Source organism: Acanthaster planci, linkage group LG01 (assembly GCF_054643075.1).
Source record: "Acanthaster planci isolate LZ-2023a linkage group LG01, COTS_SCS, whole genome shotgun sequence".
Classification (NCBI taxonomy): domain Eukaryota; kingdom Metazoa; phylum Echinodermata; class Asteroidea; order Valvatida; family Acanthasteridae; genus Acanthaster; species Acanthaster planci.
This window is the reverse complement of record NC_141777.1, coordinates 26,601,363-26,616,377: the sequence shown is the minus strand read 5'-3', so window position 1 is coordinate 26,616,377 and position 15,015 is coordinate 26,601,363. Positions and strand designations below refer to the sequence as shown.

Genomic DNA, 15,015 nt, shown 5'->3' with positions numbered 1-15,015 from the left:
TGTGTCAGGCAGAAGTCGCCACGCGCGTGCCAAGTCCATGACTATGAGGAGATTCTTCCGGACTACTTGCACGAGGATTATTCCATAAAATGGCCGAGGGTGTTCGGAAAATGGAAGTAAAATTCTTGAACAAATTTAGACCATTTAGAAATTTATCGTCTATTGACTTATTTTGACTCTTTGATTAAAATGGTATTTATGAATGGAAATAAAAATGTGCTTGGTCAGTCTTGAACACATGTTTAAGACTGACCAAGTCTTCATTTCCTTACGATCGTCCAGGGTATAAAAGTTGTGTGCAAAACGACCACAAATTTGGTTCTAATTTGTTCTTGATTTACCGTGTTGAAGAAACTAATTTTACACGTTTACAAGTTCTTCGAGGCCTTATCTATCCGTCTGGGGGCTTAGGAATTTCAAACCGAACCATGGACTGCAAAATCGAGGAAAATAAGTGAAAAACAACGTTACTTTTGTAGACGTAATTCATCCGTTCTCGAGTGTAGCTGTAAAGTGCACGCACGTACATGTACAGTACAGCAATCCGAGCTGCGTGCACACACTACGCGTGCGCGATTTCCAGTGAAGGCCCGTTACTCGCCTGCTGCTACACGGAGGTCGTGACTGCTACCCGGCTTTAGCCCGCGTGCCGTCGAGTCGATGTAAAAAATGCAGTTCCGTTTTTGTCAGATCGGGGGCTTCAGACTGACCAATTAACCCACTATTGGTTACCCCTAAAATGTTCATATTTTGTTCTGTTTTAAATTTCGGTTTGTAAACATAAATTTGTGACACAAGCTGCTATTTTATAAGAATAACCTCGGTTAGCATACTGTAGAAGGCTTTGCGTTTATACACGGGGCCTTGTGGGGTACCGGAACAATGGGAAGTACCCCAAGGGCCAGTTTTTACCTTGTGAAATTGGTACCCCACAAGAATTTCACGAAACTGATACTTGGAAATAACTCAAAAAGGGGAAATTTTTGATGGGTGAAAATCCGTCGCAAATTGAAGTGTTTTATATAAGGGACATACGGTCGAAATTCAACCCAGGAAAGTGCATTTGGTTTAAATTGGAGTGATTTGAAATTTTTTGCGTGTTGTGTGGGAGTTTTGTACACGAGAACAAAGTATAGCTGTGTAAGGATGGGTGCAGGTAACAGGGCCAACTGTCACCAACGCACGCCACAGCTTCGCCCCCGGCCGGCCCGATGTTGTGTGTAGGCCTACTCGGTATGGAGATCAATGGTACTCGTGGCTGAGAACCACCGTGCCGTTGTGCGGTGAGCGTTTTCGAAACCAGTGGATTCGTTTAGACTTCAGTTTCGCTGGTTCCAGTCAGAACATGCAGTTTCGATGTGCGTGTACGCAGCTCGGAATGTCGTACGCCGAATTGTTGCGCGCGCACACTGTACGAACTGCACCGGAGAACGGCTGAAAACAGTCCACAACAATGGCAAGAATTAACGTTACGTCCGAATTTATTTTCCCGTTTTTGTCTTTGGTGGTGATGTGTCGAATTTCTTAAATCACCAGACGTGGAAATAAGGACGCATAGGAGTTACAGACGTGAAATTGGTTCCTTGGAAAAGGGAGAAATGTTGCAAATTTTAGTTACAAAATGTTTCGCCCGATTTTGCACCCTGTATACCCTGGACTCCCTCCGTAACGTAGTACGGTCAGGGAGTCCACTTGGGCTAGGTGGCTGACTAGAAGATTTTGAAAGGTAGAAAACATAAAATTGGGTTCCAGCAAAAGTGACTTCTGGAGATTTCAAGAATGTTCCTTGGAAAATGCTGAGGGGATAAGGATTTAGAGTTGTAAAACTTCCTTTCCTACAAAGGAAATTTATACATTCAGTCAAAACTGCTGGCTTTATTGTTTTTCAGTGAGTAATTTGAACAATACATGTACTTCGAGGAGTTACCAAAGTCAAGAGAAGATTTTGCGACTGCTTTTTGGTTATATGGTATAAACTAACCTACTTGAAAAGCAGCAGGCAGGTTTGTTTGTACTTCACTGTACTACTACTAGTGCGCCTCGCATACAAAGGCGAGGAACATTTGTAGCTCTTCATAAACAACTTTGTCAGGCATGTGAACAGTGTTATTGAGGGGGTATGCCAGATTAATGTCCCACACAGGCAGAAACCACACACCTATGCCTCCCAATGTTTCCTGGTTAATCAAGCCAATCTGTCGTATGATGTAATCGCTGCCATAAATGATGGAGGAGGAGGTACGGTGGTTGCGCGGGTGTGGCCCCTTAACAACAATCGGCACACCAGGACACCGTTTCCGGAGACGGAGGACAGCCTCCCGGATCAGTAGTGTCCTTGTAATGTAGCTGTCCCGGATCCACTGCGCAAAATGGGCCCAGGGACTGAGGACGACGATGTAATTGCAGGCAGGGTCGTCCAGCCCGTCCAGAACATCCACCTCAAACATGGTGTTCTTGATGTCCACCGCGTAGCTGGCCAGGACGTAAGGGTGAATCTGGAACCGCATGGATGCATTGAGCTCCTTGTAGACACGGACCATGTTGCAGCAATACACATCGCCGGGTGGTTTCACTGCTTGGATGCCGATCATGCCCTGCAAGTTTAAGAACCACTGCCGGGTGGTAGAGTCACCAAGGAGCACCAGTTGTCTGTTCTGCAGGCACTGTCTCAGACGTTTCTTTTCCCGCCAGTCTGTTTTCATTTCACACAACAGAGAGTGCCAGACGCCGTCTTTCCAGTATCCTTGGAACTGTGGAATTGGCTGGTCCGGACGACACGGTGGCAATTTATTGCTGACCATTTCACTAGTTCCTTCAGTAAGATGCAGTCAAACATTTAGTGATATTTGAAGGTTTTGTAAATAGAGGTGTAAGAGATCCTTCAGAAGACCTATATCGGTATTTATGTTGGGTGTATTCTAGTTGCTATTTAGGATTATCTAACTATTCAGCATAATATCATAAAGGAAAAACCTGGGCGTAAATATAACGGGGATACCAGCCTATTTTCTCATGTTACACACTATTATTAATTTGCAATTGGGAAATTTAATGTCCATTTTTAAGTCCAATATTTAACATGTACTATAAAGACAGAATGGAATCCCCCAATTTCTTTCTTACGTCCAAGATCAAAATGCGAAAGCATAGTCAATGCAAAATTATAAAATATATACCTTCAACTGTTAAATGGACAGCGGTTGATTCGACCCGAGTGTAGGAATTTGGTCTGAAAACAAAATACACCAAAACGGTTTTAAGTGTTAGCAGCAGTCCTTACATACCTGTAGGATACCCATTCAAAGAGTACACAAATCTGTTAAATATCCTCTTAAACAAATAGTTCATGACTCAAAATGTTCACAATGCCATTAAACAGATGTAGTTTGATGGGACTAAAAAACAAAGTCAAACTTTACCCCATTTTAGAGGAGCTGCATGATAACAGAAACATATCAGTGTTGGGGAGTCGGGTTGGCAAGGTAGTACTTTCCTCGCCTTCCACCTCCGTGGTCCTGGGTTCGATTCACAGCCCGGTCCATAAAGTGGATTGGGTTTTCAGTCCCTACCTGACTCCGTGGGTTTTACCCAGACTGTTCCTCTGGGGTTTTCCTTCCACCTCTAAACCTGTAACTGCTTCTTATTGTGTCCTCTTTACTGATGTTGGTGAATGTGGGTCGCCGGTTTGGCGGTTGCCCGAGGCGCCCTTGTATGCCATCGGCTCAACCATGTTTAAATGCATTCATTATTCCACACTTAATGCATTCATTGTACAGTGCATTTGAACAAATCTATATGAAATTTGCGCTTTATAAATGAATAAATTAATAAAAAAAATAACAAAGACATTTTAGGCACAATGGCCAGTCTCCAAGAAAGCCATTTTTAGGGGATGGGATGTTAACATTATTTTAATCCCCGCACTTGACCCCAACGTCAATTTCAATTCTTCGAAGTGATCCAAAGTAAAAGCATTCTTTACCTGGAAGGCATGGAGAGTTAAGAGCAATGAACAGCCCTGTCTCCAGCTTCAGGCATTAAGGGGGGGGGCACAGTATCAGCTGGAGGGCCACATCAGAGAATGTACAGCACGCAGATTATTCACATTTTCAGAATCTGATGTTAGCGGCATATTTAGAGGACGTCTTAAGATATTTTTTATGCTTATGCTTTGGAGGGGGGCAGCTTCTCGCCAGGAGGCCTAGCCCCTCCCCCGACATGCCCGGCAATGAAAGTTCAAGAATTTGTAATGTTGGTGTGTATTGAGCATCCTGCTATCATGATCTAGCAGGTTAATTTTTGGCAAGTTTTTAATCAGCCATACCTGGCAAAAAGATACTTCACATCCTTTGTCAGCGTCGACACGCTGCCTTCTATTCTGGCACCATGCCCCTTCATGGTAGACAATGTCTCGCAAGATACGCCAGTAGGATTATCGCACACCAGCCTCCATTCACCCATCGCCTTAGGATAGGGATACTCGCAGGCACCGCTCCAGTTTCCTGGACGCCTGAAGTTGCACACTCCATGTGGCCAGGTTTTGTAGTTCTCCGTGGCATTGTTGGCTGCTGGTCTGTAATAACCAATGAATGACACCCTGTCCTTGGCGGGCCAAACCACGTTCCTCAGGTGATTAACCGCCTCGCCCGTGTGGACCAGGGTGAGGTTGAGCGTGGCGTTCCCTGCCCAGGCAGCCACCATGAACAGATCATAGGACCCGTTACAATGGTCGACCACGAAGCCGGCGCAGCTGGCCTCAGGGTTCCGCGGGGAGTGGAGCACGGCGAACCAGAAGTTACCGCCTGACACGCAGTCCTGTTTTGGGGCGAGGTTGGAGTCGATCCGATAGTGAATTGTGTCGCCCACTTTCACGTTGCCCTTAGATGGGGAGACCAGCGTGACGTTAGGTTCCACGAAGGCTGTCTTGCACCTGTCCCAGGGTTTTCCACTAGAATGGTGGTCAACAGGCTTAAAGCAGACGTTGCCTTCCGTATGGTCCACGTTGTCGAGATCAGCTATCACGAGGCTTGACTGGACTCGCCCCCTTGGATGAAGTGCAGTCCGACTGAGAGGGCGAGGATACTGGTATTGCATCTGTTGATGGCCTCCATCTGAAATCTGATCAACGACAGCAACAAGGCCTCAATGAAATAGTAAGAGTTCTAACACCCAGTGCCAGAATATCCAAGGGCACGATGCATGGTGCCTATCTTGCAGGCTGTCGAAAAAGTTATTGCGATCAAGTTCAATCTAGTCTAGGGAAATCCTGAAGCAGCCTTATCGGTAACCGCCTAGTACTATACGAAAACGAACTCTTTGATCATATTTAGCAGACTGTTGATGAGATAAGTGCATGTATGGCATACATGTACTGTTCATGTACATGTACAGTCATTGTCACTGTGGTGAAACTGGGTAGCAATGTAGACTTGTGTTTAGGAGCTATATATGCAACCATACATATGAAACCAAACCACGATTCACAACCATGCAAAATGTATGACATTACGATGACATTATGGTTGGCTCAACCAACCATAAAAACCTCACGTGTGAAATTAGGCTCATAACATTCGGGCTTTATTTTCGTAAAAAAACCCTCCCTTTCCACAATTTCGACCCAGGATTCGAACCGAAACCCCATTCATCACAAACAATTATGCTGTATCCGCTTGACTACCGCAATTCACACAAGTTGGCCGTGGTTTTTACTGTTGATATACCGATGAACGGCTGCAACGCGAGTCTAACACACAATTGACATGCGCAATACAAACACAACCACCGTGGTTTGGCTTCATACGTATGGTTGCATATCTCCCAGTCCTGTATCACTTGTATTGACGTTTATTGTGGCCTTTATTGAGATTGGAAGAATTACTTAAACACAGAGCGGTGGTAACCTTCCCCCAAACGAACAGCCCCTGAGGCATAGTCCACCGTTCGTTTACTGATATCCTCCTTGCGTTTGGATAGCCGTTCATTCTTGCGTAAGGTTAAACAAAATAATTATATTTGTTGGGTTAGTTAGGCCAGGTCAATTCCATCTCCGATCAGGCCAGTCTGCTTGTCCGCCACAAAAGGTGTCAGTTGTCCCGCCACATCACTTTTTGATCTTCAGACGGATTCTCTCACATCAGATCTGGATGTTTTTCAAATTACTGGCTTCCCAACAAGTGGAGACTCGTCGTTTGACAAGATCTTTACTACGCAACTTACTTAAAGCTCCTCTTGGCACAAGCGACAACTGTTCCGTCTTTTTGAAGCGCAAGCCTCTCTACAAAGTTCACTTCAAAAGGAAAAGGTCATCCTTTGTCGACCTTACCGTGACTCTTCAGTGCACCATGACATGAGACGCTGTCTCTACAACACCCTCTGCCAAGGACTCCATGGATTTGTTCTCTTCTAACACCGGGATCCTCATATACTTGGAGCTTTCCACTGTAGTGAGCGATCTGTTTTAACTGGAACCGATAAACAACATCAGCAACGACATTTTTTCACTGACAACCTTGTTTGCCAGAGATTTCGAATCATTTTTTAGCTGAATGGGTTGCTGGTGATATTTCTGCTCACGTTGACATTAAACATGCATTTGAGAATCATAAGGCTAGAGATACCCCACTGTACATTATCTTGTAGATTTGTTGTGGAGGGACTCGACAAACCAGGACATAATATCCTGCCACGATAGATTTCACTAAGGCATTTGGTTAATCACTCCTTGGTTGTTGCCAAACTAATTCAGCTAGCTCCTCTGAGATGTCATTTACTAATCTTCGCTGCCAAGTATCACCTTCACTTATGCGTCCTGTGGAGTGTCACAGGGCACAAAACCCAGGCTAATTTTGCGTTAAACCTTGGTCAATAATGCGGCCAATGAATGTCCCCATAGATGGAAACAAGCCGAAGATTAAAACTGAGTGATGTCGAGAGCAAAAATTAGCAACCTCGTTTACAATATCGCCTTGACAGCAGTTCTGATTGGTGTGGACGATATGACGTTTTCCCTTAAATCGTAATGTATTTATAAAAGTTTTTCACTTCGTCAAACACGAAAACCGGGCATTCTTAGCTGTTCGGCTGCACTGCCGAAGCAGGTATTGTTTTCGTCAATATATATTTTTTCTTTTCCTTTTTTTGTGACAGGGGACTTTTATAGTTTCGTTTATCTGATTGATTTCAAACTTAGCAGACCTTTAGATATTCATGTCAGGTAGGCCCTAGAAGAAATTCGGCGTGATGACGTCATCACGTGATTTATTTTTGAATTTTGAATATTTAATTTTTTGCCATATGTTTTGTACACGTTTTTTAACTGCCAGAATGGCATGGCCAAAGCCACTCCACAAAATGAAAATTGGTCTAAGCAAAGGCCATACAGCATAGATGGTCCTGGAAGAATTACGTCACTTTGACATCATGAATTGATTTATTATTTAATTTTGAAAATTAAATTTCTCCCATTAACTTTGTACACATTTTGACACCCATGCATACAAGTGCCGATTTGCCTACGCGTTTGCGTATGTCCTTACTTTGCGAGATCAGCTGTTCCGTTTTTCAAATACTGAGTTTCGAAGGCGTCTCAGGTTTCAACGGGTTTTTTTACTAAATGACTTTGAAGCTGTAAGCGAAGTAATCAGTGTAAGAGTGCCACAGAACACCAAAGAGAAAGGTAAATATTACATTAATTCACTTTAATTTAAACGCTTCAGGCCCCCAATCGGGGATTGGTTTTGGGAACGAAACCTGCGGCGGAGACGAAGTCGAATATTGGAAAACGGCCATAATCTGGGCGATCGGTGGATGCGTTGACGTGGGAAGTGTTGCCGCATACACTTACTGCATTTCTTTGTATATGTACATATAATTTGGCTAGAAAGTTGTGAAAAATATCGAGGGAAATGAACTTGAAGATCTTATGTCAGGCCTTAACCAACTGTTTAAAGTATTTCCTCCATGCACGTATTCCCATTTGCGTGGTCACATCCCAACAGACAACACATTGGGAGGATATTTTCGACGGTTTTCTCAGACACGCACACACACAATGACCGTGAGCATGGGTGTACCTAACGAGCGCTTGCGACTCCATACGCAGTCACATGTAGTGCGGCGGGCATCTGGGTTTGAAAGCTGGATGGATATGGATGAGTTGCTGCAACTGGCTCTGGTAGGCAATTAGCTTTAAGAAACATTCTCAATTGCAAGTTCTTGTCTGCACTTTCTGTGCTCTGTAGCTCTGGATAGTGAGGTTAGGGGAAACAGAACTGACTCAAATTATTTGATGCGATGTTTTCAGCATTCACAAGAGCCTTATATTTCGTGTTCCTATCTCTTCTTAAGTATGTCTGGAAATCTTCAGGGCAAAAAAATCCACTTTTTTATACACAATAGTAAAATCTCCTAAAGCACATGCAAATGCAGTTTTCCCCTTAATGTGGCATAAATAAAGAGTAGGACACTGGAGCATTCAACTCTGATAATCCTTCAACCTCTAGACCAGGTTTCATGTTCAATGTTTTGAATATATTTTTCAACATACACTTAAATTCCACATTCAGACTCTGTGCAATCGCAGATTTGTCCATTTCAAATTCAGTAGCCAATAAGGAGTTATAGGAAGGAATTGGATTTTGAACGAATTGTGTGAAACTGATATTTCTATTGTTTTTCTTCCCATCTTTGAAATCGACCTTTCTTAGTTTGTGTATACCCAATAGCCCCCGAAGTGCGGGGAACGGTTTTAGACCTAAATTGACCTGATGTGATGATGACGTCATCGCGTGATAAGTCATGTGTCCTTAAAGGGACACTCTTTAAAGCTCTATATCTCACGAACTACATGTCCAATTGGCTTTCATTTTTGTATATAACTTAAGAAGGAAAGGTTTTAGACCTAGATTGACCTGAGGTGATGAAGACGTCATAACGTGACAAGTCATGTGACCTGAAAGGGTCACTTTTGAAGCACCATATCTCGCGAATTACATGTCCGATTTGGTTGAAACTTTGTGTGTCGCTCGAAGAGGAAAGGTTTCAGGCCTAAATTGACATGTGATAACGACGCGATCATGTGATAAATCCGTGACTTTACAGGGGCACTGTTTTAAGCACTATATCTTGCGAATTACGTGTGCAATTTGTTTGAAATGTTGTGTATAGTTTGAGAGGGAAGGGTTTCAGACCCAGATTGACCTAGTCACGTGACATTAAAGGGGCACTCTTTAAAGTACTGTATCTCGCAACGGACATGTCCCATTCGGTTTGAACTTTACCGATGGCTAAAGAGGGAAGGGTTCAAGGTGGAAATTTCATTTCATCTGATGGCTGTACCATTACATCGCAGTCCTGTTACATTTACACGAGGATTTTAAATGTTCTACCGACCAATGTTTGCACTGTATCGTTTATGTGAACTTCTCATTAGCCTACACTCTTGTGCGTACTTCAGGTTTTAGATCAAAACAACAAGGGCCGAAGCAGCTGTGTTTGTCCACAAACACATTTCTAGTTTATTTTTATCTCTTTATTTATTTTTTGCTTTTGCATTATACACATTTTTTGTCACTTCGTGAAAAAAATCGTTACGTTTTGTTACATTTCAACACGCGCCCAGGTGCTCATGTACAACATCGTTCGCACGCATAGTCTCTTTATTTTGCCCTTATTTTGCGACTTGTCACTTCGTGAAAACAGAGAAACACACAGACCGAGCTTTTTATTAGTTGTTTGTTTGCAGTTGCTAGGAAAGTAAACAACGTTTTGCTTTGAAACTCTGCTAATTTGTTCTTTGGATCAAAGGTAGTTGAATGGTAGGGACAACTTACGCCCCATGCCCTGTGTCCGTAGTGGATAAACTCTGTGCATGCAAAACAAAGGCTACATGCAACCTTAAAAATTGTTTGGACTTACAAAATTCGTTTCAATCTTGAGGAAATGTTGGATTTGTAAAATCTTATTTGAATTTTGAAATCCTATTCACTCTTTAAAGTTGTTTGTATAAGTCTACCCTGTTGTGCTGTCCTATAATTACGAAGATTGTCTTTGCTTGTGTGGTCAAGACTCATCAGTTATAAGCCATCGGTAGTTTATTTAGACTTGAGGGTACCTGTTCATTCAGGGTTACCTGGCTATTGTGAGGGTTACCCTGATCACCGTGAGGGTTTCCCTGGTACGGTGTAGGTTGAGGATTACTTTCTTCACAAATCACGTTCGTGGTGCAGTTGACCACGTAGGACTACCTACCCGTGTGGATCATTTTGTACATAATAAAATAATGTAAATTTATTCCAATCTAGAAAATATGTTCCGTCTATACAAATACATTCGCCCTTTAGAAATTCATTCGAATCTAAAAAACATGTATTGCATCTTTAAAAACTCATTCGGTTTTTTAAAAAGCATTCCGAAAGTCAATATACGATCTTTTAAAAGTGACATTCGTTTTAAAAATACATTCAATTAAAAAAAGACAGAGGTTTTATTTTGAAAAAAGGCGTTAGGTTTTGCAAAAACATGTTCCAATCTTTTTGACCCAAATTCTGCTTCGTAGGCTTGACTAGATGATGTGCCAACCAGCCACGTGTTCTGAAACAAACCGTAGATCAATATCAGAAAGAGCATCTGGGCGGGAGCCGTACGGAATCTTAAACGGCCAATTTTCAGAATATACGGGCAAAACGTCAATAGGCTCACATCTGTGTTTAAAGCATTTGGTTTGTTGGGCGTGAATTATTGATTCTACATGCTGTGTTAAAATGCTTCCACTGCAGTCACAGCCTGTGCCGAACTTTTTCTCTTTTTTCCCTGATGTTTTTCTGCAGTTTCTGTATTTCTTCTACTTCTGTGTGTGTGCTCCTTCGCAACTTGAGGACAATGCCTGCGAGCACGCAGAGTCGTTCCCATAGTTAGTGCACCGAAGGATTCATGGGACCATGTATATATGAATATAATATGAGTTTATAAATATGAGTTTAGGCCTATGGATTTATATGAATATGAATAAAGTTTTGGGAAAATTTGTCATTTCCTTCCGTCTTTGCGTTTATTTATATTGTAATAATAATAATTTGGAATTAACGCGCAGATTTCTGTTATAGAAAACACTCACGGCGTACAATATAACTGGTGTCGTTGTCATTGTGATGAGAAAACACAGAGATGCCCACGAGTCGATCGCTCGCAGTTCGTGTTGATGAATTTGTGTAGTGTTTTTTGAAAGGTATTGGGGAAACCTGGCATACACAAAAGAAAAGTCTGGTGACTAAGTTGCATTGTGCACATGAGACATCTGTTTTCCGTAAGAAGAGAAGTTACTTGTGATTTGAATAAACATGATGATTTTTTGTTAAATTTTGACTGATTATCGAAGATTTTGAATCACTTTGAGGCACTGGGTGATTTTTAAAATCAATTTTAGGAGATTTGTTTAATTTTTGTCAAATTACGTTACCTGAGATTTATGAATGGCAATTTTTGCACAGAAGTTTACTATTTATTTATTATTTAGTTGGCGGGGTAAAGCCGTAGGTTGCGGGTTCAAATCCAGCTTGGGGTCATGGTGTGTGTGCCCTTGGGCAAGGTACTTTGTCACTCACTGCTTCTCTCCACCCAGGAGTAATTGGGTACCTGTGATGGCGTTGCGCCGAAATGGCAGCATCGAGCTGTGTACTCCCCAGGAAGCTGAGATGGTATTTGGAATGTTTCATGGGCCCAGTGGGCAGGGGTAATAATAATAATGGAATCGCACCTTGATCAGTTTCCCGGATATATAAATCGTTATATCTATTTTTATTAGCATTACTATTATTCTTATTACTATTCTTAGTATTATTATTATTGGTAAACACACAGCAATGTTGCAAGGTGCTAATGTGTGGAATCTGACTTGCTACTGTCTTGTCCTGTATCATGATCCTGTATCATGATCCAGGACAAGACAGGTTCGAACAGTCAGGTGCAGGGATCACCGCACGGCGCACAGCTGGCCAGACCGTCCGATTGACGTTCATTTAGCCGTGAGCTGGTACGGCACGCCCGATGCGGCCACTCATCGGGATTGTACGTGCCCACACGTCTATACAGGTGAGCTAGCCAGCTGACGCAAGGGGATCGCGAAGGAGGCTCATACAGTTTGGCGACAACAAAATTTCGACGGGCCCAACTAAGTATTCATTAGAGTCTAAGGTATAACACCATACGTTGCAGAGTAATTGAACTGGATTTACTACCAATTCTAATTTGTTGTTAATCTATCGAGTTTATTTGATATCAGATTAACATTTCAGTTTCGTGGTCATTCCTTGATGCCATTTATTAAATTAAGGATAAGCTGAATTGACTGAGCGCTTATACTCCGTTCTCTCTTGAGTTTGCTGATGAACAAAGATTGGTGAAGGGTTTAACATTTCTCCAGATTTCCAAGATCAGCCAGACTTATATAACTGAAATTATATTTGAATTTATTAATTTGCTAGATATTCTTGTTTAAAATATGGATAAATTTTGTTTACAATATTCTTGTAAATCGAACTAATTTCTCTATGTTTTATTCTCTCTGTGTTTACGAGTGGATCGGGGTTTCAAACGGGGTTCACTTTAAATTTATGCAGCGAACTAACTGGGTGTAACATCTGCAATTCAATGTATAGTCGGCTCAAAAGGCACCTTTGTGCTGCAGTTAACCTCCTTTGCAATTTTGTTGTACAATTTTGGTTTTATGCCAGTTAGACTTAAGTACTCCTGGGAAAAGAACCCCAGTATTACATAGCTTTGTGCACAAACTTTTTTTTAACCTGGGTGACTTTGCTAAATTGAGTGATTTTGCCATTCTTTACGCAAGCATTTGAGGTTATTTACTGTATTTAGACAAAAGTTTGTGCCTTATGGGTGTAGTTTTGCATATAAATGCCAACCATTGCCTGAAAAGATAAAATTCATATGAAAAATGAAAAATCTGACTTTTTCATGTATCAACTGTGAATAGGCCTACATCATAGGGGTCAACCAATGCATACCAATACGATGTGCATATTATGAATCAGGACTGTTATCAAGGTTTTGGGAAATGAAGTAATGGGGATCACTGATCTTATACTTGAATTAAACACATGTAGAGTGAATCCACAATCAATAAAAGTCGTTATTTGCTGAGGCTGTCTGCACTACATCAATATAAGCTAACCGAGACTGATAAATGTGACTTTTATAGTTAATTTACTGTCCAATTAATTACAGTGATTTACTGTCAATATAATTAGGGCCTACGGTAAATCATTAACATTACTGGTTCCCGAGCTGCTAGTAACTGCATGTGACATTTTACAGTTCATATTTTACAATTATTTTGAGTTTCCGAGAACTCGGTCCAGATTTATATTTTCATTTGTTTAATCGTAGGAATTCCTAACTGCCCTAATACTGCTAATACTGATAAAGTATTATCGCTTTCAGCGAAGAAAACAAACATAAATTAGCAACACGGCTGAAGGAGAGAAGGCATTTGCCCCCCCCCCCCCATAGTATGCACCACTGGAAACCTAGTACATATATTATTGATTATAAAGGAACCAACCATACTTTTTCAGTATGATGACAGTGCATGCCAATTTTTTTTTGTCGGACTGTTAGTTTTGGCTGTTTCAGTGGACTCTGACCATGTAGGGAATAAGACACTCTGTATCCTTGGCAGATAATCGAACCCCGTAATTCTCCCGAGAGACAGCCAGGAATATGAAACGCTATTCGAAACAGATTTGGTCACAACGTCAATTTGTTCCTTCTTCATGAATGGATCACAGAGATAATGCATGCGCGTGCTCAAGAAGGATGAATCACCTTGTCTGGCTGAGCCAATGTGCAGCGATAATTTTTAAAGGGGGTGCTGACAACAAACAACTGTACTTTGTATAGACTGCTTACATCTCAAAATTTCGACAAGCGGCACGCAGGGGCATGAACTTCCGCGGGAGGGGGGTGACCCCAGACCCCGTTATTACGCCACTGCAAGTGTACCATTTTTCAACAACAAATCTTAACTTACCAATACGTAAAGCAATGCCGCGGTCATAATCAGAGCTAAGGGTACCAATCCTCGTGGCAGCAGACGAGGAACCGGCAGTGGAGTCCCGTGATTACGTGATCCCGGCTCCACGCGTTTACATTCTGTGCATTTGGACATTGCGTCTAGAGTGTGCGTCACCGTTCGAGAAGTGACAGACAACTGGCCAAAGTCACAAAAGGGACAGAATTCACTAATTCAACTGATGAGTCAAACTCACTAAGGTAAGCTTTCGTTTGAAAGAATCTAGTGCGTGTATCATGCCAACCAGAAAAGCAGCGTATTTAGTTTTAATGCATGCGTGAAGAGAAACGAACAAAGACAACAGGTGTTTCGGCGAGTTCAGTATGTAGCTGTTGACAAGTGTGTAAACAGTCGAAATAGTTTTTTAATACATGTACTTTGAAGCATCATCATGGGCAATTCTAATTTGTTCTCCACTTTCACAGACTTGTCAGGTTTGTCTCGCTTGGACCTCTAGTTAAGCATGACCCCTGCTGTTAAAGGACCTCTTCGAATAATAACTGACAAAACTTCAATTTGCTTTTAAAAAGGGGGAAGGTTTAAAGCTCCATCAGAGTCAGGTAGCGTTTTACGTTGAGTAAAACCGGTTCCTCTCAGAACCACACATACTCATAAAAGAGAATATTGTACATGGTGTAACCGCAAAAAAAATCCTTAACTAATCCATCAGAGTCATAAAGTGAGAACTTGCATGAAATAGATGTGAATGCTAAAAGTGTTGCTGCAATGAATTTTTCTTTGACACAATTTTTCTGAATCTTTTTACTTTTCAATGTATGGAAACTCTTACGCACTCACATTTGGCTAAATGAATTGAAAAGTCCGCACTTGTAAACATTCAAAATTATCCATGTTTTCCCGGACAACTGAGGGCGTTGTTGCTGTGAAGTCATCTAGGGAAGACATGATTCTGTCCATTTTATTAA

General features: G+C 41.8%; 1 protein-coding gene and 1 long non-coding RNA gene across 2 annotated transcripts; one reads left to right on the top strand and one right to left on the bottom strand.

Annotated features, from left to right (window-relative positions):
• Positions 1-636: 636 nt before the first annotated feature.
• On the bottom strand, positions 637-14,389 carry LOC110975127 (NXPE family member 3-like). Its single transcript, XM_022227267.2, has 4 exons — positions 14,048-14,389; positions 4,325-5,118; positions 3,177-3,229; positions 637-2,812 (listed from the first exon to the last, which is right to left on the bottom strand). Exons 1-4 carry the CDS (start codon positions 14,183-14,185, stop codon positions 2,031-2,033), a joined length of 1,767 nt encoding a protein of 588 aa, XP_022082959.2. The 5' UTR covers positions 14,186-14,389; the 3' UTR covers positions 637-2,030.
• On the top strand, positions 5,641-11,917 carry LOC110975128 (uncharacterized). The gene is made up of 3 exons (XR_015425209.1): positions 5,641-7,678; positions 8,001-8,176; positions 10,830-11,917. It is a non-coding gene; the product is annotated as an uncharacterized LOC110975128 (long non-coding RNA).
• Positions 14,390-15,015: the final 626 nt, after the last annotated feature.